The sequence below is a fragment of the Dipteris shenzhenensis genome, chromosome 18 (genome assembly GCF_047967505.1).
Source record: "Dipteris shenzhenensis isolate YYH24624 ecotype China chromosome 18, Dip_SZ_1.0, whole genome shotgun sequence".
Classification (NCBI taxonomy): domain Eukaryota; kingdom Viridiplantae; phylum Streptophyta; class Polypodiopsida; order Gleicheniales; family Dipteridaceae; genus Dipteris; species Dipteris shenzhenensis.
In genome coordinates, this window is record NC_141613.1 from 35,066,134 (window position 1) to 35,092,428 (window position 26,295).

Consider the following 26,295-nt stretch of genomic DNA (forward strand, 5'->3'; position numbering starts at 1 on the left):
TAAAGAAGTTGGATGTTTTTGTACAATTGCAATATCTTACTCCTTAACCAGATTCTATTACATGTAGCATTTGTAGTTGCTCTATATTTAGCTTCTCTTGATGATAGAGCAATAGTGCATAGTTTCTTAGTGCTCCATAACAGAGCAACAGTCCATTATTTCTTTTGTAAAATCAAAACCATACAACATGGGTACTCCTTTGAAAGCTCTTGAAAAGAAGAAGCCATTGTGATTGTAATCTTATAGAATGAACTTTCGAAGGTAAACATGACAATTTTGTCGTTTAGACCACTTTGTGCATTAAATATTGGGTACCAATGGAATGGAATTAATTATTAGGATTACCTTCAATACAACTAGCTTTTAAGCTTACTAGGTGGGAAAAGGCCTAAGACAAACAATACATCTTTGGAGAGGCTTATGAATACTTTTCAAAGTTTAATACATAATTTTGTGACACTTGATAGAGAATTTAGCTATGCTTGATGTCTTTAGTTCTATTAGAAGTCATTGTTGCCTTTCTCGATAGATTTATATGTTGTATTCGACTATATTTTGAATCGAACATTGTATAGATTTTTAATGGAGCATGCAATTGTGAACTTGAAACATACTAGTTTATGTTCCTCCTTTTTGGGTGTGACTAGGTCCATCAAGGCCCTATTCTCTTTGAAATGTTAGAGGTAGTATCAAATTTCAATGTTAAAAAACAAAACAAAAAATCCAAAAAATAGAAATATATTCGTCACCCATGATAAATACTTAACCTAGACTTATGGAGTGCCTTCCCATGCTTAGACGTGATGTTCCTCAAGTAGGGCTAGATGATCTCTCTAGGGATTTAAATTCAGAGGCATTTGCATTCCCATGCATAACATAACATGGGCAACACGTGTCAATCGTCCACATGTCCATTGTAAGGGCCTAATATGAAGAGGATTCATAAGCAGCTATCTCTTACGGTTGTATTTGATGGTAACATAATGGCCAACATCCTCCAAAGAGAGCATGCTTTTTTTAGAGTCAACTATGTTCCCTTCTATCTGTTGCCTCATTCTCTGTACTTTCTTCTGATTTTGTCTATTATGTCTTTGGTGGAGACGCCGGGTAGAGAGGGCGAGATGGACGAATGGAGCATGATGCTAATCGTGTAGAGAAGGAAGCACGACGTAGGTTTTGAGTTTTAACCTGGATATTTTAGGAACCTTGTTGTCTGAATAAGTACAGTCAAACATTAGCGTCCCCAATTTGGCCTCACACTCCGTTTCTGTCTCCAATCTCCATACATGTCAGTTGTTGAGGATATATACATATGGCTTGATCACTTTGACAACCTTGCAGATTAACATTAGTGGTCAGAGCAACAGAAATCCAAAGAGATTAAGCCAGCTCTTCAAGCACTCTCAGTGTGGTACCATCAGTTGGATGTTTAAGTCAAATGTTCTTGGTCGAGCTCTTTGTTTAGCATTTGGAAACACTGATAATGTGAAAGATGCATTAACTCAATTGTAGGATTTGAAACATTTGCCAAACAATATGGTGTCACTGTTTAGAAGATTTGAAGCTATCCTTCTTGTGGCCTCACCTAAGATTGGACATTTCATTGTGGAAAAATCTTACGTGAAGCATTACGAATTGCATAGTGAACAGAATTTACTTCGTCCAAATTTATGACGAAAGTTCCAATATTACCACCGATCCTGCCAATTTCATCTCAGAATCCAATGCCCATGGAGATTGTTCACAATGCCCAAATAAATGGCAAGCATCAATGAGAAATCAATACAATGATTGACCAAGGTTGCCAGATCGAGATCCATAAGGTTGACCTCGCTATTTCTTTTGCAACAAATATGGGCACGTCAAACGATACTGTAGACAATTTTTGGCAACATAGGGTTCTTCCACGCATATGCAAAATTCATAGATTTCCTCGTTGGTCTTAGGAAAAGACCGACTGGGGCCGTTCAGGGAGTGATTGCCCCAGTATTACAAAAAGCTCTCAGGCCGCGTATAGCATTTGTCGTAGCCGCTCAATTTCAATAGTAAACAATTTTGGTTTTGGTTGATTCATGAAGTTCTCTCACCACTGTTCACAAAATTTTTGTAGATGACTTTCAATTGTTGCAATATTTTGATCCTATTAAAAATGTTCTTTTTGGAGATGCTCAATGCCAATTACATCTTGATATGGATGTGATGTGCTGATTACATTACGATCTCACAAGTGTGTGGTCCAGTCAACCATTTTAGAGCATCACACTTTCCCGTTGACAATTGGTTGCAATTGGTTGGAAGCTCATGGAGCTATGCTTGATTTTTCAAATTGAGCATTGTTATTGTTGGGTGTTCCACCGGTTGCATGGGTGTCCTCATGCCAGTCTCGAAACACGTGTCAACGGCTACAATTGTTCAAAGATGGTTGGGTTTGGACACAAATCAATCAATTGCTTGTGCAAAATACCGACATTTTGGATGGTAATTCGATAGTAATGGTAACAGAATCGGCTCGTGAAGCTCCAACTGGTGATGCATGGCCAGTGTGTGAAGCACTCAAAAGACGTTCCCTAGAACAAGCTAAGGAGATTAGAAAGCAAGTCCAACTCATGATCAAGGAGAAAATAATCAAACATTCCAAAAGTCTATGGGCGTTTGAGCCCCATTTGGTGTGGAAGACAAGCAACTCATTCAGATTCTGTGTTGATTTTTGCCCATTAAAGAAAGTAACAATCAGAGATGAATATCCGCTGCCAGACATTGAAAACATTTTGGACTCACTGGCACATTCACAATATTTTACTTCTTTGGATTTGAAATCCAGGTATTGGTAGATTCCAATGAAGGAAGAAGACAAATGCAAGACTACATTCTCCACACCATTTAGCCTTTATGAATTCAATGTAATGGCTTTCGAGATGTCAAATGCCACAAGTTCATTTCAAATGCTGATGAGGTTTGTGCTCCATGATTTGATTATGCAAGGGAAGTTTCTTGTTTACCTTGACAACGTGCTGATTCACACAGCAACATTGGAAGAACATTTGAGCGTGTTGGAACACGTGTTTCAGCTACTCACAAGTTCGATTTGCAATTGAATAAATCTAAGTGCCATTTTGCGCAACACAATTAGAATATCTTGGCTTTATTGTTTCAAAGAATAGAGTTCAACCCGACCCATTAAAGTTCAAGCATTAAATGACTGCTTGGTTCCTTAAATTCTACACAAGTCAACTTCATCTTGATTGCAATGGACTGACAATGAGGCTCAATGAGACTATAAAGCTCACGTTAGCAATGTATCTAAATCCTCATCACAAGAATTGGGATGCTCATTTACCTTATGTTGCATGTACAGTGTATGTTTCAAGGGGGGAATAGAGGAGGTAACATGGACAACATGTGTCAATCATCCACATGTTAGTTGTAAGGGCTTGATATTAAGAGGCTTCATACGTAGTTGCTTATGGTTGCATTTGATGGTTAATATAATTGTCAATTCCCTCTACAGAGATCACGCTTTGTTTGGATTCAATTGCATTCCCTTCTGTCTCTTGCCTCTCATTCATTCTCTATACTTTCTTCTAATTTTGTCTATTACAATAAGAAGCATATAGGGTCCACTCTTAGAACCTACTTTTCATGCAATTTATGGAGCCCTTTCATGCACACTTGCAAACTTATAGGGCTTTTCTAGCAAGCTATGCACCATTCAAGTTGCTATTTTTGTTGCAAAAGGAAATACATTTTCCTTCCTTTAGTATTAACTTTTAACCGCTTGTTCTAAACTCGATGCGAAGTATATGATCAATTGTGGGACTCCAACACGGTTATCACGTGACCCATCCAATTAACATAACTAAATTTTCTTTGGTTTAATTAGGAGTAGCTATAGCCACCTCCAAGAACCAGTGCAGTGGTCGCACCAAGATAACATTAGCACAATGGTAGAGAATCTCGATTGGTGCAAGAGATTTGTGCGTAAAAGACATGTGGTGAGCTACAAGTAGATGAAAGGGGGAGAGATGCAGGTAGATGACAAGACAGATGTGGATAGTTTGCACAAAGATGCAGCATAGAGATTGTACAAAGGAGGTATAATTGCTTGTCTAGTGACATGTGTCAAGCTCTATGATGTTCAAAACAACAAATTTTGATAGATTGTGTCTCATTATTCTGCCAGAAAGGCAATCATTATGCTAGGAAGAAATTTTGCCTAGTAAGGCAATCATTATGCTTGAAGAATTTCGGTGGGGAGAGCATGAGTTTGCCCAAAATTCCCACTAGTGTGTTGCATTACAAGCACATTACGACCCCAAAACTTCCCCTAAAATAGTTCCAGGATTGGCTACAGTTGATTATGCATTGACTTGCATCATCTTAACCTGCTAATTTTTCACGATCTCATGGATTATGTAACATCTATCAATGTGATTAATCCTAGATGATCCATAGGATTCTTGGCCAAAGTAATGCCTGATTGGTTGCCACAACCAAGAGGAATTGAGCCCATCGATGTTATGCCAAGATCATAAAGTAATATTTGAAGCTAGATCACGTAACATACTACTACATTTTTTGCCATTTTCTCACCCTCAATGGAAGAAAGAGAAATATTATTTTGCTTCTTGCTAACCCAATGGAAGAAAGGTAATCCAGCTAGTTTTTTAAGTTTCACAATATTGACAGAACATAGTATGCTTTTATATATTATCTTCTGAATTTTGAAGTAACCAAGGTAAATCTTGGTGAAGTTACCTTAAAATTTTTCACACAAAAGTTTCAAATCTTGGCAAATGTTTCAAAATTTAATTTTTTATTGGAGAATACAAAAATTTCGACACCAATATAAAAGTTTCTCTTCTTAACAAAACTAATACATAAAAATCATCCATGTACTTAGGATAGCCTTGGCTTCTTGCCAATGGTTGGTTTGGGATGTGCTATATGTCTAAGAATACATTTGGCTTCCCACCGATGGTTGTTTTGCTATATATTGATTAACATAGCTAATGGCCTGAGAGATGTTAGGCCTAGTGGTCATGTGATAAATCAAGATGCCCACTAGTTGTGTGTATAATGGCATCCACATCTAATTGTTTCTATGGGAGTTGAAATTGGTTTGTTGTCTTGCATGTGAAAACTTTCCAAAAATCCTTTAGCATAATTTATTTTGACTTATGGAAATGCCATTTTTGTGATGCCATACTTATATGTCTAAGACATACTTCAACTACCCCGAATTTGTCATTTTAAACTCTTTTGCATAGTGCTATTTTGAGATACTCTAGGAATGGTTGATCATTGCTTGTAATGATAAGACCAACCGAGTGGTTGATTCATATGAGCCTCCTCATCCAAATCATGATTCAAAAAGGCTAATTTGAAATCCATCTGCCATAGAGGCCATAAAAATGTGCTAGCATGAAAAGTATTGTTCTCACTATAGTAGACTTTGCAATTGATGTAAAAGACTTTGTAAAATCCATCTTCCGCTAGAGGCCAAAAAAATGTGCTAGCATGAAAAGTATTGTTCTCACTACAGTAGACTTTGCAGCTAGTACTAAATACTTTGTGAATCTACCCTCTTCTTAGGACTACTTTTTGGTAACTAGTCTTCAATGGATTCATTTGTTCTGCCTTACTTGTCGTTCACCCATTTGCATCCTAGTGCATTTTTTCCAAGTGAAAGTCCACAACCTTTTAAGTGTGATTTCTCGCATCCATTTTTGATCTCATGGTATTTCTCCATTCCACATGCTTGTCTTCTTGAGTATAATTACAAGGGTCATCTTTATCCCACACATGCATCATGAGAGATGCTTCTCCTATCCTCAAGAATGTCTTGAGATTTTGCATCCTCTATTTTCTTCATAAGATGTTTTCATAAAGAGTTTTCTTAGCTTCTTTGGGCTATTGCTATTTTCCCATCTATGTGGGCAAGATTCGCTATTACAAATCCTCCTTCTGATCCTCAAAATTTTCACTTTTGGATGACAAAGGTTGGGAAACATCCTCTTGCAATTTGTCCTTGTGGTCTATTCCAAAATCTAGATGCATTTTTGAAACAACAGAGAGTTTTTCTATCTCTAAAGATGCATCCCTACTAGTGATTATGTCGCAAGATTCAAGGTAGTATAGCCACTTAGCTTTGCTCACTATGTAGCCAATGCAAATGCATTTGTCACCTTTGTTGACCAACTTTATCCTTTATTGTTTTAGCAGATGTGCATAATAAATAAACCAAAAATTGTCAAATACATGAAATTTGGCCTTTTTCTTTGTCCCAAGCTTCATAGGGTGTCAATTAGATGTCTATTTTTTCTATTTGTCACCACTCCATTTTGTTGAGTGTAAGCAATAGTTGAGTATTTCTTGATCCCATTCTTCCTCCAAAAACTTTTGAAATCATTGCTAGTGTACTCACACCCTTTCTTGCCAATTTCTTTGAATTTTAGAATTGAGATACACTAAAGCTTTCTAAAATAGTCATACACCCAAAGCTTTCTAGAATAGTCATATATGAAAGTTATGATAGTTATTTCCACCAAAAGTTCAATGTTAGGCACAACCAAGTCTATATACACAAGATCAAGAGTGGTTGCTAGCCCTTTTTGCTCAAATATTTGGAAATTCAATCTATGCATCTTTTCATAAACACAACCCTCACAAGAAGAGATATTTGATTGCACTAAACCCATGGTAGGATCCATTATGCTAAGCCATTTTAGCGTGCAAAGGATTTTGGGATTGATGTGAGCCATCCTCTTATGCAAAAAGTTAGTAGTGAGCTATTCGGATATAGCACATGCATGTTTCTGCTTCAACCCTTTGCCATTAAATGTATAAATGCCTTTATATGTACTGCCTAAGAAAATACCTTCACAAATGAATCCTATCATTCCCATCATCACAGAAGGCTAAAATTGAAAGCAAATTCTTCTTTAGCCCTAGCACTTCTCTAGCATTTTTTGGATATTTCACACAATTTTCATATGAAGCAAACACCAAATTTGTGCCATGCCCTTTGATATTCAACTGGTAGGAACTTTTGACCTCCACAATGCCAATTATGGTGGGCTGATATATTGATTGAAGTGACTCTCCTCTACTTGTCATCTGCTTGCTAGCACCTGACTCTATCAACTATAAATACCAAAGAGGGTGCTGTTTGAGAGTAGGTGATTAACACCTGCTCATGTATGAGATAATCATGTAGACATAGCTTATCCTCATGAAAGCAATAAAGGATGGCATACCCATGATAGTCAAAACCCTACATTTTATTTGGTTTCTCATGTCAAGTGGACAATTAATTATCCTAGGAAAAGCATCATAGGTTGTCCCCATACATGCACCAAAACATCACATGGCTGTGCATTAAGTTCTGAAAATGCATTTTCCATAGCTTGTGGCTGTAAATGCATATCCCCTTCTTTAGGTATATACTCATCATGAGCTAGTTGCTTATTACATAGGGACAATTTCCCATCCAAGGCATATCATGCACAACATGGATGTTTTTATTGAAGGTATATTTATATATTAATATAAAATCTTGGTGAAAGTTGATCGAGCTATTTTTTAAAGTTTCACAATATTGATAGCATATAGCACAATTTGTATATTTTCTTTTGAATTTTGAAGTAAAACATGTAAATCCTGGCGATACTTCAAACTTTTTGATATAAAAGTTTCGAATCTTGGCGAATGTTTCAAACATTTATTTTTATTAGGGCATACAAACTTTCGACACGAATATAAAGGTTTCGCTTCTTAACGAAACTAACATGAAAAAATCATCCTTGATGCACAAAAGTGCAATCTTTCTCTTCCACGAGCCAGTACCGATAGATCAATGGATCCCTCAAGCCTCTTGACATGCTCCAGAATGTGCAGAGGAGGAAATCCTTGCTTAAGATGCCAACAAAAGGGACCTATGTTGGAGCTCTCCAGGGTGCAAAAGCTGAAGCCTTTTAAAGGTCCCCTCTGTACCTAAATAGATGGCCTAGGAGATGCTCACCCTTAGAGCTAAGAAGATCTTCAAATGACTGGAACAAGAAGACTCAGAGGCCACTGACAAAATAAGAGCATTTGAAAAAGGTGAGACAAGATCTCGAGTGGCAAATGGAAAGCCTAGAAAAGGTAAGATCCCAATGGTAAAAGTGCCCAATGATATTCTTAATGAAACAATGAAATGGTTGTGTGCTTGTGTTGTCATCAGGTATATTCATGGGCCGAGGCCTCCAGCTATTTTCCTAGAGGGTTGGGTGCACAACATTTGGATGTGAAAAGCTCTAAACATCACTAGTATATGCTTTCTACGCAATGAATACATGGTCTTTCTTTTTGAAAATTCACAGAGGTCATTCAAAATGGCAAATGGATGGCCCATCGAGAACCAACCATTATTTGTGAAACTTTGGGAACCTTCCTTTAGCCCCGATTTGCCTCCCCCTTCCAAAGCTCCTATCTAGGTGGAATTCCCAGAGCTTCCCCTCTCTCTATTTCTATAGATTGATGCTCTGTGTGCCCCTGGTCCAATTTCTTGGGCTCAAAACCAAAAGATTCATTAGCCCAAGGGGAAATCCCCAAGGAGTCCCCAGGCCATTGTTCTAATGGACCTTGTCTCGGACCTTGTCCCATCAACCCACCAAAAACACTATTCGGATCCTTGATGTGGACAGAAGTGAGTTTTTCCAAAAAGTTTACTACAAATACATTCCAAATTCTTGCTTCCTGTGTGGTCTAGGAGGTCATTTCATCAAAGACTATCCCGCCAGAGCTAGTATGAGAAAGCAGAAAGAGAACAATGAGAGCCCACCCCAAGAGACTGAATCAAAAGAGGACAAAATTGAGCCTCCAAAAGAGAAGCCTCTTAGTATGCCACAGGCAGAGAAGGGGAAAGCCCCTCATCGCCCATAGAAGAAAGGTGAAGTGGTCGTTTTGTAAATGAGGACAAAATGGATGACACTTCAAAGGAGGAGGAAGAATTCATAGCTAATACATAGGATTTTGAGTTGCAGCTAGCCCAAGCTAAACACACACTAGTTGAAAAAGGAGAGACACCCTTCACAATAGTCAAGGGCAAGAAAACAATCCAAGCCGAAAGGAAATGCCAAAGAGAGAGCTTAGCTGTTAGCAATCCAACATCCTAAAAAGGGAGAAAAGAAGGATGTCAAGAGGCTTCACCATCTCCCCTGAACACAATCTGGTCAACTTTAAGAAGAAACCAAAACATCACTCAGTAATGTAGACACCCATGCAAAAAAAGTTCTTGTTTCTCAGTGTTAACGTTCAGGGGCTTACAAACGACCTCAAACCTTAGTTTTCAGAAGATAAATCAGAAAGTGCAGGCTTCGTCCAAACTTTCTTGTAGTTCAGGAAGTCAAAGTACGAGGAGATAAGTTGAGATGGAACCTAAAGAAAATAGATGAAAATCATGTTTGGTTTACCACAAATCATGAAGAAGGCAGAGGAGGCACTACCTTGGGGTAGTAGTCCATCTAACCTAATTCATAGGTAGAGCTCAATCGGCCTTTGGGTCCAATGGAATTGGGATCGAGTTCAATCATGACAGCTTGTCCTGCCAGATAAACTCAGTCTACGAATTTAGTGCATGACAAAATGCTCTTATGGGATGATAATGTGATTCATACAAACCTGATCCTAGTGGGATATTTCAATATGTTAGAATCTAGGAGGGATAGATGGCAAGGTCTGGGGAGTCATAAGAGGGAAAGAGCTTGCCTCTTGAAATGCTCTTAAAGAAGCGGCTAAATTGGTAGACGCATCAAAGAACACTTCTTTTACCTAGACTAACAACCAAGTAGGTCATTGCCATAGGAAATCCAAAATTGATAGAGCGTATATCTCAAGAGTAATACTTGACAAATCTCTAAGCTATAAGAGAAGCTCTCTGTCCTCGCTACCCTTCTCAGACCATAAGCTGATTCTGATTAGCTTAGACAAAGGAGAAGGAGAAAGAGACAAATCTTGGTTTTAAGCCAATCCTTTCTTCTTTCAGCTCCCTTACGTCGAGAACAAAGTAACCAAGATTTGGCATAAGCATTCAGAGGATTAGCTAGCACCATAAGTAAATGGACCAGGGCAATGAAAAGGACCAAGATCATCCTTTGGGCAATTTAAAAGAGAGCAGACCAGACCAAGAACAAGAGAAGACAAGATCTTGGTGACCATGTCAGAGTTTTAGACTCCACTGAGGTAGAAGCTTCAATAAAAGACTCCCAGGCAAGGATTTACACAAGGGATTAGTAGGTAGATAAGGGAGATACAGAAAATGAGGATATGTTCCATATTCTCAAGAAAAAACACACTCAGGGAACTCTAGACTGCATAATTCTGGATGACCAAGTGATTGAAGATTTGGGAGAGATTTTGAGTACTATAGCCTCCCATTTTCAGAGCCTTCTAGGGGAATCTGAAGTGATCAAAACAAAGAAAGTGAGGAATAGAGTGCTCTACCATAGGGATAGGAAGAAACCTATAGCAAGCTTTGATGCCCTGTCTTTAGATAGGGATTTGACTTTAGTAGAGGTGAAGAGTGCAATTAATCAAATGGCCAAAGTAAAACCCCCCTAAGAAGATGGGCTCCCAATTGAATTCTACCAAACCTTTAGGAACACGGTTGGCCTCTATTTGCTAAACCTTTGGGAAGAATCCATGGACAAAGGCTTTTTGAACTCAAGAATAAACACTGGGATGATTAATCTCATCCCAAAAGGTGGGCCTAAGTTGGAGCTAAAGAATTGGTGCCCCCTAACAATGTTAAACACTAGCTATAAAATCTTTGCAAAGGCACTAGCAGTAAGACTTAGGGACAAGATGTAGAATTGGATCCGGGAAGACCAAAAGGGATTAATTAAAGGTACGCACATACTAGAGGAAATTCTTACATTGTGGGAGGGATTAGAACATGCAGAGGAAACCCACTAGGATATCTGCTTTCTCAAGGTTGCCTTTGACAAAACTTACGAATGAATGGAGTGGGATTATATTTTATGTCCCCTTCGAGATATGGGGATTGGGCCCAACTTTGTAAAATTTGTCAATATCCTTCTTCTTCAAGCTCGAGTGAAGGTAGAAACGAATTGTATATTTTCACCCTCCTTTGCACTTAAGAGATCAATTAGACAGGGATGCCCCATAGCTCCTCTGCTTTTTGCCATGGCAGACGACTCTCTCAAATGGCTAACGCAAGATGAAGTGGACAAGAGAATGATAGGAGGCATTCGAGTAGGAGGAGGAGGACAGATTGTCTGCCCCAGTAATTCGCGGACAATACCAACCTCACCTCGCAAAATGATGAACAATAAGTTGGAAACGTGGTTAAGTGCCTTCAGATTTTTTGTAGCGCCTTTGGCTCCAAAATTAACCATAAAAAGATAGGTGTCTTTGGAAGTAGAAGTCCCAACCCTCAAGTCCCGATTAACAAAGGGTGCAAGCTCTTAAAAGAAGGAGAAATCTTTAGACTGATGGAATTCCTACGTGTTTCAAGTTCTTAAATAAAGACAAATAAGAGTGGGTTCTAGACAGAATCAAGACAAAATTACAAAGATGGCAGGGATTCTTCTCTTGCCAGAAGAAAGTTTGTACCAACCACTATATCTATTTCTCTTTAATCTATTTTATATCTTGTTGGTTCCTATCAAAGAAGGGCTTAGACAAGGTAAACAGTCTTTTCCAAACCTTTCTTTAGGGTGGGGATTTGGGTCAAAGAAAGATGTCCAAAGTAAGGTGGAAAATCTGTACCCTCAGATTACAATCTAAATGTGAGATAGCTACAAAATCTAAAGAAAGAAGCCTAGTACAAGATCTAGGTAGATGCTATAGACAAAGTCTAAATAAAGAAGCCAAGATAGAAGATCTAGGTAGATGCAACTATAGACAACTTCCATGCATTTTGAATTTCTAAGTTCACAATTTTGGAGTAGAGAACAAGAATAATAATGTGTTTGCCTATTTATCATTACTCGTTGTGCCTAGAAATTTTCAAAGGGTGCAACTAGTCTTATCAATGGTTGGTCATACACATGATGGCATTGATGCATTGCTTAACCAATGTTGTAAGGCAAGACAAACTGTATACTCACATTGCTTCATTTGTTGAAAGCCTCTAAAGGTAAGTTGGCTTGCACCATTTTCTACAAGAAGATCTTGACTTCAAGGGTTTGTTTTATAAAGGCTACCTATGTTATAGAAAAGAATACTTGATGAGTCCAAAGTTGGGCCAATGGCTTCTAATAATGTGATATAGGTGGCAAGCTAATGCTCTTGATAGGACAACCAAAAGCTATTCCATTACATTAGTTCTTGAAGATAAAGATTGAGTAGTCTGCAAATAGCTGAGGCAATGAGGAGGGAGCAAGCTAGCATTCTCAAAGCTATGTTAGCTAAGAAAGATATAAGGGATTTTCTAAACCTGTGACAATAATGGGAGGATGCATTTTCTAAAGGTGATGTCTTAGCCGTTCACCTCAAAAATTTTAGTGTACCATGTGCTCACCTCATGCATTAAAAGGAGTGGTAATCCAGCTTTTGGGGAAACATTTAATAGGATTACAATAACAAGAGGGGTTTTAAAATTCAACTTTAGAGACATTTCAACCTTCAACCTCTCAAAATAATTCTTCTTGAAGATGCAATAGTGCCCTTCAAAACAAGGTTTCTCGAGATTCGTGCATGATCAACGTACATGTCAGACATGAAGGGCATTTGAAATGCCCCACGGTGGATGAGCTGGGTGATGGCGTATCAGAGGAGGCTTCAATGAGCGAGGCGCCCGGCGAGGAGACCGGGGTTACGATGGTAAGTGAGGGAGTAGTCTCAGAAGGTGTGCATGTTGCACATGGAGCACGTGGCTATGAAAGCTTCCTGAGTCTAATTGAAGTGAAAAATGGCCAATTAGAGAAGGGGGAAGTGGTGAAGCCATGCAAGAATAGAGAGGAAAACATCTCGTATGCAGAGAAGGTGGGAGGAAAGCTTAACATCGGTTTCTCTAACCTAGAGGATGAGGAGGCTCGAAAGCTCCTACTAGTGGAGGGAGCAAGAAAAGCCAAAGAGGTCAAGAGAAAGGCCATGGTTCGAGATTGGAAAGAAGCATCCTATTACTTGCAAGCTAGACTTACAAGACCTCAAACCAGAGCTTACGCTTCTGGCCAAGGGAGAGGTTTACTTTTTCTTCACAGGGAGCTTGAGGGCTTGCTGGAGTATGAGTATTATATCCCTTCGGGTTGGCTTTTTGGCAAGATTCTTAGGCAAAGGCTTCTTCCTGATAAGATTCGCGCCTCGGAGGAGCTGAGAAACAAAGTGGTCGGGAAGGCTTTCTTATTCATGAGAGCTGCTATTCTAGTGATTCCATGGAGTCCTTCATTTAGCATAGATGAATTCTTGTTCCATGAGTGCCCCGTCTAGGTTGAGTTCTCAGGCCTTCCGGTGCTCCTGGGAAACTTGGTGGAAAGTTTGGCTACCTCTCTAAGGAGGGTGTTGGCGGTTCCCTAGGTGCCACCCTCCTTGACTGAAGTCAGAAAGCATGGATCCTTTGCGACCGGAGCATGGAAATCCCCGACTTTGTCATGGTGGAGCTTCCGGAAGAAGTGGCATTGGCCCAGCAGTGTGATTCATACACTTCCCTAACTCATGCTACCTTTGCAGATCAAAGAGAGGCAACACCTCATGTCAAGTGCAATTACACATGTTTTTCTCAGAATGTTTTTTCGATTTTCCCCCAATTCTCACATTAATATTTATTGTGAGATTAGAAGAGGCTACTTTCAAGGCCAATGAATTGAAAATGGTGGTCATCACTAGCCTTAAAAATAGGTCACTAGCCTTGAAAAGAGGTGCTCCTTGCATATACACAGATAAATGTCTATTAGCTACATCGACATTTTTTCTATCAAGTAGTGAAGGATTTTGGAGGCACTATCTTGGACATCATCATAATCAAACATGTATCTTTGCTTTAAGGTGATAACCTTTATCTCATGGCCTAGCATTGAGCAAAGGGATAAGGGAACCTACTCTAGCTCATACTTTAGCATTTTAACTTCAAGCGTCTAGCTACCCTCATTTCCCTTCACATTTTTCCCATCACATGATGATACCTCGACAATGTTTGTATAGATTGTCTCTCTAGCTTCCATTTTTTCTTTGACTTGCTTAAACTTGGATTGTCTCAAGGAAGTGATAAATGCACACCACCATTAGTGATATTTGGTTATTTTTGCTTCAAGCACTTGCATTGTCTCTGTGTGTGTGTGTGTGTGTGTGTGTGCGTGCGTGTGTGTGTTTGGTGTGTACATGCACAGCCAAAGAAAAACTCTCTTCTTCTACCTTATTGCTCTAGTTTTCAACGCAAAATATGCATTTAACCATCTATAACTCATGGAGTTTAGAGCCAAATGAAGAGGGATGTCAAGATGGTGAAGGATACTCCATTACATTTTTTCTTGACTTGTAGCATTGTCTCTTGCCTTCTTCCCCATCTTTGAGTCTACTACCTTTTACTCAATGTACCTGTGTTTTGCCATGTGTTGTTGGTTCCCTTTCCCCTTACTCCTTCATTATAGTGCATTGATTTCCTTATTTTTTATTTCAGGAAAGAAAGCAAGAAGGACATGAGCAACATTAGAACATATAAGAGGAGATACGTTAAGGAAATAGAAAAGCAAGAGTGCTAGCTATAGATTTATAACTTTGATAGAATTCATTTTGTAAATAGCCAAAATTTCAACATAATGGATTTATAGATTGTGACTAAATTTAATCTATAAATAGCCAATTATCTATAATGTTTCAACATTTATAGATAAAATTTATAGATTGTAAGAAGCCAAGAGTTTCAACATTTACCATGTAATTCGTGTGTGTGTGGATGTGGGGTGCGAATGTAGGAGGTCAAGGGGGCGAGGGGAGAGTGAGTTAAGTTGAACAACACTGCAAGTCTTGTGAGAGTGGAGAAATCATAGAAATGTGTTGATTGAATTCGGAAGGGGGAGAGGGAGGGGGGGAAGTGGGGAGAGAGAGTTAAGCTGGATAAATTGGCCGCCAATCCCCCAGCCTTTGTCTTCAAGAATATACTCAATGTGGCCACAACAATGGACTATACAGCAGCGTCAAGGCAGAAATTCTCATCCTCGGGATTGATCTCGACATGGCATAACAGGGTGTGCTGGGACTACATAGAAGAAGTCCTGCTACGGCTAGGATTTGGACAAGGCTTTGTCAGAAAAGTCACTTGTCTATTTTGTAATGCGGGGGCAGTGCCATGCCTCAATGGTGGTGCACCTGGCAGTGCCTTTGATCTCCACAGGTCTGTGTGCCAAGGTTGTCCATTAGCACCCTCAGGGCACCCTCCTTGTTTGCTCTCGCAACAATGCCTCTGCTAATGATGCTCAAGCGGGAACAGGTGGTGGGGATAATCACAGGACTATTCCTCCCTACTAGAGAACAACTGTTTAGTCAAATGTTCGCGAACGACATGATCTCCTTACTCCAGGAGGTTCCAGATTGTGTCAGTCGTTTGTTTCAAATCATTGACATATTTTGTGCTACCTCTAGTTCCAAATGCAGTTGGCCAAAGACATTTCTCATAACAACGGTGTGCCTCTCGACTAGCTTGTAGACATGGATCTCAAAAGGATCCCTAGAGGTCAGATAGTACGCTACCTAGGTGCCCCCTTGGGACTGGATGTATCGATGCCGCAATGATTTGAGTGGTTCCTGGAGAAGCTCAACAAGGCTAAGCTTAGGCCATCATGTTAGGATGGAACGCAAGGCCATTGATCATCAAGCATATCCTGTGCGTGGTAATCATGTACGTGGCTTCCATTTGGAATTTTTCAAAATCTCATTGGTTAAAGGTGCAGAGACTCTTCATAGGCTTCTTGTGGTCGGAGGAGAATGGGAGACGTCGGATGCATTACATCCCCTGGGAGCCGATGAAGCTCTCAAAGCTTTTGGGTGGTGTGGGACTGCCGGACTACAGGGTGAGGACATATCGCTGATCGTCGGCAAGTGACTCCCACAACTGTTTGAAGGGCACTCTCTGTGGTCGTTAGTAATTAAATTCTTCATCGAAAAGTCTAAAAGTAAAGGTGTAGGTACCTGGCCGAGATTAACATGGTATGATAGGATTTGTTGTGCTTATCCTATCAAAATTGTAGCTTCAGATATAATTTCTAGATTGGTGTATGCTTGGAAAGTTTGTGTTGAGCAGTTATCCTAGAAAGGCCGGAAGGGACTAAAAGGGGATGCCGGTCTCCTTGAGTTCATCTGGTGGAGCAAGGCACTAGGAAGGTCCAGAGGAAGCTACGACAGCCTAGTGGTAGGGCTGCCAACCCACAAGGGTAGTGGTCTTCGTTCGAACCCCTTGGGGGTAGAGGCAGGGCAGGATACCCCTCGATAGCATCAACCAGGTGTGTGAGTTAGGTGGGTGAGTTATTTATATATAGATATATATATATAGTATGGGTTCTAGAGAGCTGAATGATGAAAATGTTCTTTTGATTTCATCATGTCATGCGCATCGCCCTTGTGACTATGTCACCTCCCTCAAGTTGATAAGTGTGCCCCATGTCTCCTATTTGGGAATTCAAGAAAACCCCTAGCTAACGACACGATGAGCTCATAGGTGTTGGCAAACGAGTAAGGCCCTCAATACCCTCTCAATACCACTTTTTGATACACGATCAAAGCATCATATTTAGTGTTCCCCAATCTATTTGTTAGTGTGCATGTAGCCTACATGGTGTTTTAAAGCTTGTATCCTCTATTGAAGCGAAGACACAAACTATTCCTTGTTTTCACAAAAAAAAAAACACAAAATGGGCAAATTTTATTGGAGACCTTTTTTTGCTCAAGATGCATTGTTTAGCACACATGCATAAATTGTCTTGTGAATATTCTATGAATAACTAAATTTGCCCATTATGGCCATAAGCCCTTTCATGTAGGGATTTAGGACAATCATATCTCAGATGGACATTCATGAACATCTTCTAATTCCTTCCATGTATCATAATAACATAAACATATCCTAAGTACAGATTACAAAACTCATGTTCACATATTCATACCAAGTTGAAATAACTTATGATATAACAAATTTTTAGTGCTCGATATTTCTTCAATGCAAGATGAAATCAATACTCGTACCACCGATTTTGGTTTTATATTTTACAAAATTTTGCCCATCGTACTTTGATATTGCCAAGTTTAAGGACTTTTTCAAATGCATCTTAAACTTGAGACTTCAAGCAAGGGAGGAGCAAGAATGCAAGAGGTCAATTTTTGTAAGGTCCATTTTTTTTGAGGGCTGACCACCCAGTTAATACATTTGGCATTTTAATTTTTAAAAATTAAAAAAAAGAACAAAGAAACGAATGCAAGAGGTCAAGCAAGGGAAGAAGAATGCAAACATCATAATATATTAATAGGTTTATGGCATGTGAACTGTCACAAGAAACATAGGTACACACATGATTAAAGAACTTGTGTGCTTTTTGCAAAGAAAAGGTACACACATGATTAAAGGACTTGTGTGTTTTTTGCAAAGAAAAAGGAGATCGTGTCATGATTGTATAGAATGTAGACATTATGTAATATTAAATATATTTCCCCTTTTTTGAGCCTATTGCAAGTACAAGATGAAGGATACAAACAAAGAATAACGATAACGCTTGTACAAACCAGGGAAAAAGAGAACATTCTGCAAAAATTTCAAATGATCATTAAGAGGTATTTGAACAAAAAGCTTGGAGCTGCACATAATTTAACGTAAAAGTATGTTTATGTTTTTTGCCATCTATATTCATGTTCGATGGGAAACTTGATTTGTTTTTCTTTCAACTTTTGGATTAGTGTGAATGATAATAAGAAAAGCTTGGACTTTCAAAGTCGTGAGACATAAGTAAGAGGGCTCCAAAGGATGAGGATATGGCAAGTCTTACTCTTGGTGTGTAGAAAAAAAACCCCCCTGTAAGTAACATTTACATGCTTAAGGGGAATTATATTTCATTCATAGAAGAATCTAGCTATTATATTGAGAGGTTCCATAAAACTTTTGTCTCTAGGTTGGGTATGATTCCTTACTCTTTTAAGGCATATAAGAAGTACATATTATAAAAATTTGAGCCCTCCTTTTAAAATTAAAAAAAAATCACACACTTGGTTGAGGCTATCGAGGGACATCCTACCCTGTCTCTACCCCCAAGGGGATTGAACGAGGGCCGCCATGCGAAGGAAATACTATATACTCTTAGAGTTTGATGGCGATAGAGTACCATTACGATGTATACTAATTATTTTCTGACCAATAATGAGACTTTATAAACATGCATCGGTGGTCTTCTAGCCATGCCAATGGTTCTCAATGGCCACGATACTTTGCACCGGCCTTAAAATGGGTGAGTTTAAGGCTTGTGCAAAGTACTTGAATGGTAGAAGGTCCCATGGCAGGGTGCATGCGTGAAAAAGAGAAAAAACATTAGTCATGTTAGGATATAGCCTTCTATATGTTTCTAGAGGTCGCCTTGAACATGGACAGGCCTAGAGTAAGGTAGACAACCCCTTGGAGGCTTCTAGAGGCTTGAGGGGACATCCAAAACTTGAAGGAACTTGAAGGGGGAGATAGCTTCTTGTCAACTAGGGTTGGCTATGAAAAGGGGAGCAATCATTTGGGTTTGCCAGTGATGGAGCATGGGTTAAGGAATCCATCTTCGATTACACCAAAGAAAGAGACTCGATGGTTGGGAATTCATTGTTGGACGGCCAAATACAATGCTTAATTATACAACAGATTATACGAGAGTATGCAAACATTCATATAACTTGTATGCCAATTAGACTCAAGAACCTAAAGTATTTTAAGGTGGAAGAATCGAGGGAGGATAGGAATTAACGAGGCAACATGGCAAAAAGATGGATAGTTTATACTATGCCATGCTAGTGGGTGTTTGAGAATATGAGAACATTCATGTCATGTGGACTCAAGAATCTATATTGGCTTCCAAATTTGAAGGCGGAAGAATTGAGGGAGGGTAGGCGATAACAAGGAAAGGGGGGCCAAAAAGTGATGGATAGATAGTCCATAGTATGCGAGTTGATAACCTAAATTACAATTACTCCTCAAGTGTGGTAAAAGAAGTGGTGCTGTGGAACGTTGGAGTAAGCAGTGGGCGTGAGGTTGGCGAGATAATGGAAGGAGAGTTATTGGAAGAGCATGGATGTTTGGTTCCTAAGGATACAAAACCCCAAGAAGGTATAAGGAATGGGGGGGGGGGGTGGAGGATAGGGCAAGGGAAGAAAGTGGAGGTGTTAAATATATATTAGACAAAGTGGATTAGTGCTAATCAATTGGGAGATGTAACAATGCTAAGTTGTAAGCTAGAGGAATTGATGTGATGAAGGGCATGGACTGTTTTGATTGGAGCTCTTGAAGTGCACGTAAAGACCATCTCCATTGCTTGTGTTGTTTGAGCTGCATGCCACTCCCAAAGCTTCGCCCGATTCGATCATCGTCAAAACTTCTCCACCTCCAAGAGCCGCGCTGCTCCTGCTCCTTCTCCTGCCTTGAAGACACGGCTTCCCATGGGCTTTCCCAACGACGAGATCGTCGTTATTCGTCTCGGACACAGCCTCGCTGACCCCAGCGTCATCACCATCAATTGTCCCGATCAGCGTGGCCTCGCCTCTGACCTCGCCCGTGTCCTCTTTGAATTCGGCCTCACCGTCGCCCGGGGAGGTAGCAATTGTCATTTCTTTCGCGAGCCAGAGATTGTGATTTGTTTCGCGAGCGAGATATTGTGCTTTCGCGAGCTAGAGAGCAGGGGCATTCTCTTCCCCGAAGCAGAGATCTCTGAATTCTTTCTCCTTGCAGATCTGTCTACCGATGGTCGATGGTGTCTCGTAATATTTTGGGTCTCTCCCAGAGCTGGTTCTCCCCGGCAAATCAAATGGGCAATGTTGAAGAAACGCCTCGTTTCTGCTTGCCCTTCCACAAGATCTCATTTGTTCTTCCCTCTTTTAGCTCAGCCCAAACCAAAGGAGACATACATTTTGCAAGCCTGCTCGTTGGATCGTGCCGGCCTCCTTAACGGTAATTTCTTGCTCGGTTCCTATGGTTGCACTCCAAATTTCTTCTCCTTCAGCTTTGCTTAAGATCTTTCATGATTGTGCTTTGCAGATGTGGCTCAGACAATCTGGGAGCTTGAGCTGACAATTCACAAAATGAAAGCCACAACCAGCCCTGATGGCAAAGCTGTGAATTTATTTTATGTTACAGATATCAGGTTTTCCCACGGCTTCGATGTCCGGATCCTGTTTGTCTTTGCTGTGCGGGACCTTTTTCGGAAGCAATGATTTGACAAATAACTTCGCACTGTCCCAAATCTTCAACTCGCAGGGAAATGCTCCACGAAAAGAAGAGGCGGGAAGATGTTTGCGGTCGGTTGAAGTCCAGCCTGGGGGACATCAGCAGTAGCTGCGAAATCAGGCTTGCTGGTCCTGAGTGGGGAAGTCTCGACTGTGCACCAGTTTCCGCCCTTCCTCCGTCAATAGCGGAGGATCTTTTTAGTGAGGAGCCGGCGGAGTCGGAAGCGGACGTGAGAAGTAGGGTTGCGAACGACGCCCTCTTGCAAAATGTCTCCGTTACGCTGGATAATTCGCTTAGTCCTGGGCACTCTTTGTTGCAAATTGCATGCAAAGACCGGAAGGGTCTCTTGTATGATTGCGTGCGGACGTTGAAGGATTTCCAAATCCAGGTGTGGGGAAAGAAATAGCAATCTCAAGATCTGATGTCTGTAATGGCAGTGCTTCCTCTATTTACTGACGTTTCCTTTGCTAACAGATTGCTTATGGTCGTCTGGCAACCAACCCCAAAGGAATTGGAGAGATTGACCTTTTCATTTTGCAAGGAGATGGCAAGAAAATTGTTGATCCGCAAAAGCAGCAAACTCTTTGTTCTCGTCTGGAGATGGAAATAGTACAACCGATCAAGGTAATTGTTGTGAACAGAGGTCCAGATCCAGAATTGTTGGTTGCTACTCCAATGGAGATTGGTGGACAGGGTCGCCCCCGGGTGCTATATGACATCACTTTAGCGCTCAAGATGCTGGATATCTGCATTTTCAAGGTGACCAAAACCTTTTGTTGTTGCTAATTGAATGGTTTATTTGCGAGCTAATTCGAGAGGAGTGAGTTGACATGGTGGTTGTTTATACATATAGATAGGGGACATAATTGTCCGTATAAATCACATGCTGGAACTGTGAGGAGGGACGTTATAGTCTGTGCTATTCCTGATACTTTGTGAGCTGGCTGTGGTTGACACAGCAGCACCCATCTTGACTTGTCAATGATGGTACATCTGAGCTAATAGTCAAACGTTATGAAAAGTTTTGCGCTGATCTTGCTGCTTTAAATGCGATGACTCTAGCGGAGGGCATCGATGCAAATCGTGTGAGATATCATTTTTGTATCTTTGATGTTCACTAAGAAAGGATACTGTTCAGCCTTGTGGGTGACTATCATAATGTGAAATGCCCGGTTTTGTTTTGTTTCTATAGGATGAGTTTGGGCATGTCTGCATGTGTGTGGATATGTATGTGTAAGAGCATTTGTTTTTATCTATGCTCTACACAGTGTTCCGCTCATGACGTATGTAATTGTAGTTGGTCCTTGCTATGCGTGATGGAGGGGGTGACTCTCATGAGATTGAAGTGCTTTATTTGTTGTGTTTTCAGAGGATCTGTTTGGGCATGTTCCTGGATTTATCTAGGAAAATGTTCCTGCGGTATTAGCGGACATGCAAATTTTACCTTGTGAAGTTCTAGTCTATGTTGGGGCCTGCTGATCTTGCAATCAATTCTTTCTATCTTAAGTGGTGCATTGCCCTATCAGCCATCTTTTTCTCCGCATCAGAAATGCTTGTTTGGGAGAGACTAAAATGAAATACTGTAGTCTACACAAGCAGTTTAGCTTAACTGAAGAGAATGTGGACTACGTTTTGATTAGCCTTCTCCTTTTGCGCTTGTCTTTGTCATAGTTGTCTGCCCTTCACCTCCAGTGCTGACTGAAAGTCGGTACGAAGACTTTTATATAAATGGATGATCAAGTGTGTGTGGGCGTGTGGATATGTATGTGAGAGCATTTATTTATATTATAGTTTACAACCATCGTTGGGTGCTGATAACATCGGTGGGGATTTTATAGTAGCTAGTCCTTGCTGTGCGTGATGGAGTTTATGGTTTTCAATCTTGTGACTGACTGTCATGAGATTAAAATTGCAATATTTGTTGTGTTTTCGGAGGATGAGTTTGGGCATGTTCTTGGATTCATAGAGATATATGCCTGCATACACGCTTGTATTTGCATGCGCCCGCGCGCACACACACATTTAAACCCATATGTGGGGCTGCACGTATGTAAGAGGGGCATGCATCCATACCTGTGTGTGTACATGTGCATCTGTGTGTGTGTGTGTGTGTGTGTACTGTGTATATATATATATATATATATATATAGAGAGAGAGAGAGAGAGAGAGAGAGAGAGAGAGAGAGAGAGCTCTCCACGAAAAGGTGTGCGGCGGGGGCACATTGGATTTACTTGATTTGAAGAGAGGTTGCACTACTCAAAATTGAACAAAAAATCAATATCTTCTGCTTGTCTGAAGTAGTCCTTTCAATTGAAACTCTTCTCTTTTGTTTAACATATGTTGTCTATACTCAGCCTGCATCATCCTTTCAACTTGGAGCTCTTCTCTTATGTTATGATCATCTAACATTTATTGTCCTTATACCCATATTGCAGGCTGATATTGGAAGGCACATGATTGGTGATCGACAATGGGAAATTTACAGGATTCTGTTGACAGAAAAACCAGAATTGGCTTTATCAAGCAGTGGTAGTCATATAAGAGAACGGGTCAGGAGTATTTTGATAGGATGAATCTATGGAAGTTTCCCAACACACATTAATTTGACGGAACATGTATAAAAATCTTTGTACAACAGAGCACTACAGAGTTTCTTGAAGAAAACTAGCTGATGTAAATAAGCAAAGAGAAAGAGGAATCAAATAAGTTATTCAACAGAAGGTAAAGTTGTAGATTACTGACTCACCTAAATCTTCACGCCTTCCATTTTATTAGAGGTGTTCAGCCAACTTACGTGGAGAAGCATCTCTTGGACTTACAACACCCACAATAATGATACTGGCATATAGTTGATTCCGGAAGCTTTCTGATGTCACAGCCCAACTGTGGGCTGAATTGAGAACTGTGTTGGAGTTTTCGGAGTTTTGAGGGCCTGCTGCCATTTGGTACTTGTCAGAAATGTGGGAGGCATTATAGTCTATCACTGTGTGGATAAAACATTGAGACTCATAAGATCACCGAGGCGTTATAGTCTCTGACTTGTCAGAAATTCGGGAGGCATTATTGTCTGTGACAGTGTGGAAATTGAGACTCCAAAAGATTACTGAGGCAATTGTATTCTTCAACCTTCAGCTCAGGTTTTCTATACACAGGAAAGGACTGAGTACAAGACATGCAGATTGTGTTTTTATGTCCTTTGTACTCGAAAGAGTCCCTTGGTTTCAGGGTGACAGGCTGTTCGCTCTCAAAGGCAATGGCTGGCAGTCCCATGTTTTGGATTTGTATCATGTTATGGATTTTGGAGTTTTAAGTATAATGAGGACTGCTGATATACAAGCTTTGAATTTCATGCTTTGTCTTAGCATCAAGGGTTCCCTCAGAAAAGCACAAACCCTAATTCTTCACTCAATAGAAGAGTGTGCATGGGTGGGGTACTTTGTTTAAGAGAGGTCAAACACATGGTGGGGTTATGCAGTTGAAGGTTGAGAGAGAGGGGGGGGGTGCGTGTGGGCAAAGACACATTGAGATCTAGTACTTCCAAGAGCTGAATTTACCACAACTTTATTGATGGATACACATGAAGAGCAGCTTTTAGTATTGACGCTACATTAAGTCACTCGACATTATATTTATCTATAAAACATTTAAAGCTGGTAGGCGAAACAAGAGATAAATTAGATACCTTGTCGCAATTGTATCCACAAGCGAAAATGATTGCAAGAACACAATACGATTGTCTTATGGAAGATATAATTTTAACAAAAGGAAGCAATAAGAATGAGAGGACATGTGGCATGTAGAGTGCATGTGGCTGCACATCATGGGTACGAGCTTCAATGTGAGCACAATGTGAATATAATGACTTGTCAGCTTGAGGGCAAGGGGCCTAGAAAGCTAGGTTCTATGGTGGTTGTCATGCCATGCAATTTCAGTTTGGTAGACCCGCAAAAGAGCTGTTGCATATCGATTTTGAAGCGCTGTTCCATGCTTTGCGAGTTCCTTAGCTGAGTTGAAATGTCGGGTATATGTTTCACGTCACAAATGCCAAAATTTGGGGATCGTCTTGACCCTTGTAGGATATGTTAAGAGGAGATGGTAAGATAAATGTATGTTGCCTTATGGATAACATTGTGGGAAGCATGGAAAAGGTTGGCCAACCTTTCAAAATCGTTGGCCAACCTTTCAAATCGCTTTCATTTGTACAATTGGTTTTTCGGGCCTTTTTGACTTTTTTTGGGCCTCCGGGGTCCCCTATGCATGGGGCCTCACTAAGAGAGGAGCTTCTAGAGCTCTGCACATAGAGTGAGGCTGCGCATGGCTAGCTTGCTCAAAAGGGCCCTGCTTTGCATCTCGAAGTCTATGATGCCCATAGCCTCTTAGTGCCTGCGGCATGATCAAAGTCTGCCATGCGACTTGGGATTTGGTATTCATCGTTCTATCCAACCCTTCTCATAAGAAGGTAGGAACCAAGCACTTGAACTATCCTATGTAACCTTTGTGAAAACACCAATAGGATGCTATATGCTAGCCCATGGTGAGAAGAACTTGGTTGGCTACTAGCGCACGGCTGTTAAGGAGAGTTTGGTTAAGCTCTAGTAGAGGATCTTGCATCGAACACTCTCCAAGACAAGGGCAATCTATTAATCTATTTTGTAATATCTATACCCACGTGGCATACGAGGCACCTTGCTATCTATCCTCGTGGAATCTATCGAAGGCCCAAGGCACTCCCCCAGTCTCAGATCTCCTAGACCTCCTCTACCCCTACAAAGAAGCCCACAGAATAGGTCTAGTTGATCTGAGTGCCAGAGACCTTGTACTACATAGCTGGGACCCTTGGCTATCTCTAGGCTAGTAGTTGTACCCTCTAGATACAAGGCTATGTCATCTGTAAAATGTGAATCAAATAGCATCTCCTCCTGAATAATTGGTAGCCTCATCCCTGTGAGGCCCATCATCTACGATATCAAAAAGTATCCCAGGCCATAAGACACGCAAGCTAAAAGAATAGCTAGGGATAAAAGTCTATTGTCATCTCAAGAATATCCCAGGGGTCTGTGTGCACAATCCCATGCGTGTCTCACAAACACTGAAGTTGTGTCCCTACCGATCACGATTTGGTGGTCTAAAATAATTGATTTGTCATCATGCCACCCTGTTGAACCCATCTAGCTTAGGAGGAGTGGTAGGAGAACTCAGGTAGGTGTAGCTTGAGCTCTAGTCGTTCACTCTCATGGTGATCACTGAGCCACTAGGATCCTCGGTCCTGCCTACAAAGCCTCTCAATGGATGCAAGATCTCTCTCTCTCTCTCTCTCTCTCTCTCTCTCTCTCTCTCTCTCTCTCTCCCCTGTAGGGCTTGCTTCCATCCAAGAGCCTGGTACTAAAGCTCCGCATGTGCTCCTCTGAAGCGCTTCTTCCATCGAAGAAGCCCAACACTCACTGGTGGGCCCATCCTTTGGCTGCTGCCAAATCTTTGCTATAGCTTGCTACACCTCCTCATCTTGAGGGAGATCATTTGAGATGCGAACCCCTTTTTAAAGGAGTCCATGATGGGGCTACTCTAGGTGGAGGACTAATAGTGAATAGTCTGACATTGTGAAGCCTGCTAGAATGCCCGTAGAGCCTCCTTTGTGCAGTGCCCAATCCCCAACATAGAAATTGTCTAGTCTCTCTAGCAAACCAGAGGCTGCTAGGGATCCAAGATAACTCTGACTCGTGCCACGGGTCTTTGCCACCGTTGACTATGAAGATGAACTACTCCCACATACTCCTCTCTATTGTTGGCATCTCTGAGAAGGCGGCTCCTCCTTGCTTGTCCTCCCCAAACTCTAGATTGTTGAACTCTCCTCCAACAATCCAAGAGTCAACTTTTGGGAGACTCTGCCAAGCCTTTCCACAAA

The 26,295-nt window shown here is 40.7% G+C and overlaps 1 protein-coding gene across 1 annotated transcript; it reads left to right on the plus strand.

Annotated features, from left to right (window-relative positions):
• Window positions 1–19,473: 19,473 nt before the first annotated feature.
• LOC147891161 (ACT domain-containing protein ACR9-like) lies at window positions 19,474–23,721 on the plus strand. The gene is made up of 6 exons (XM_087389935.1): window positions 19,474–19,762; window positions 19,898–20,116; window positions 20,204–20,309; window positions 20,423–20,780; window positions 20,867–21,151; window positions 22,829–23,721. Exons 1-6 carry the CDS (start codon window positions 19,609–19,611, stop codon window positions 22,964–22,966), a joined length of 1,260 nt encoding a protein of 419 aa, XP_087246061.1. The 5' UTR covers window positions 19,474–19,608; the 3' UTR covers window positions 22,967–23,721.
• Window positions 23,722–26,295: the final 2,574 nt, after the last annotated feature.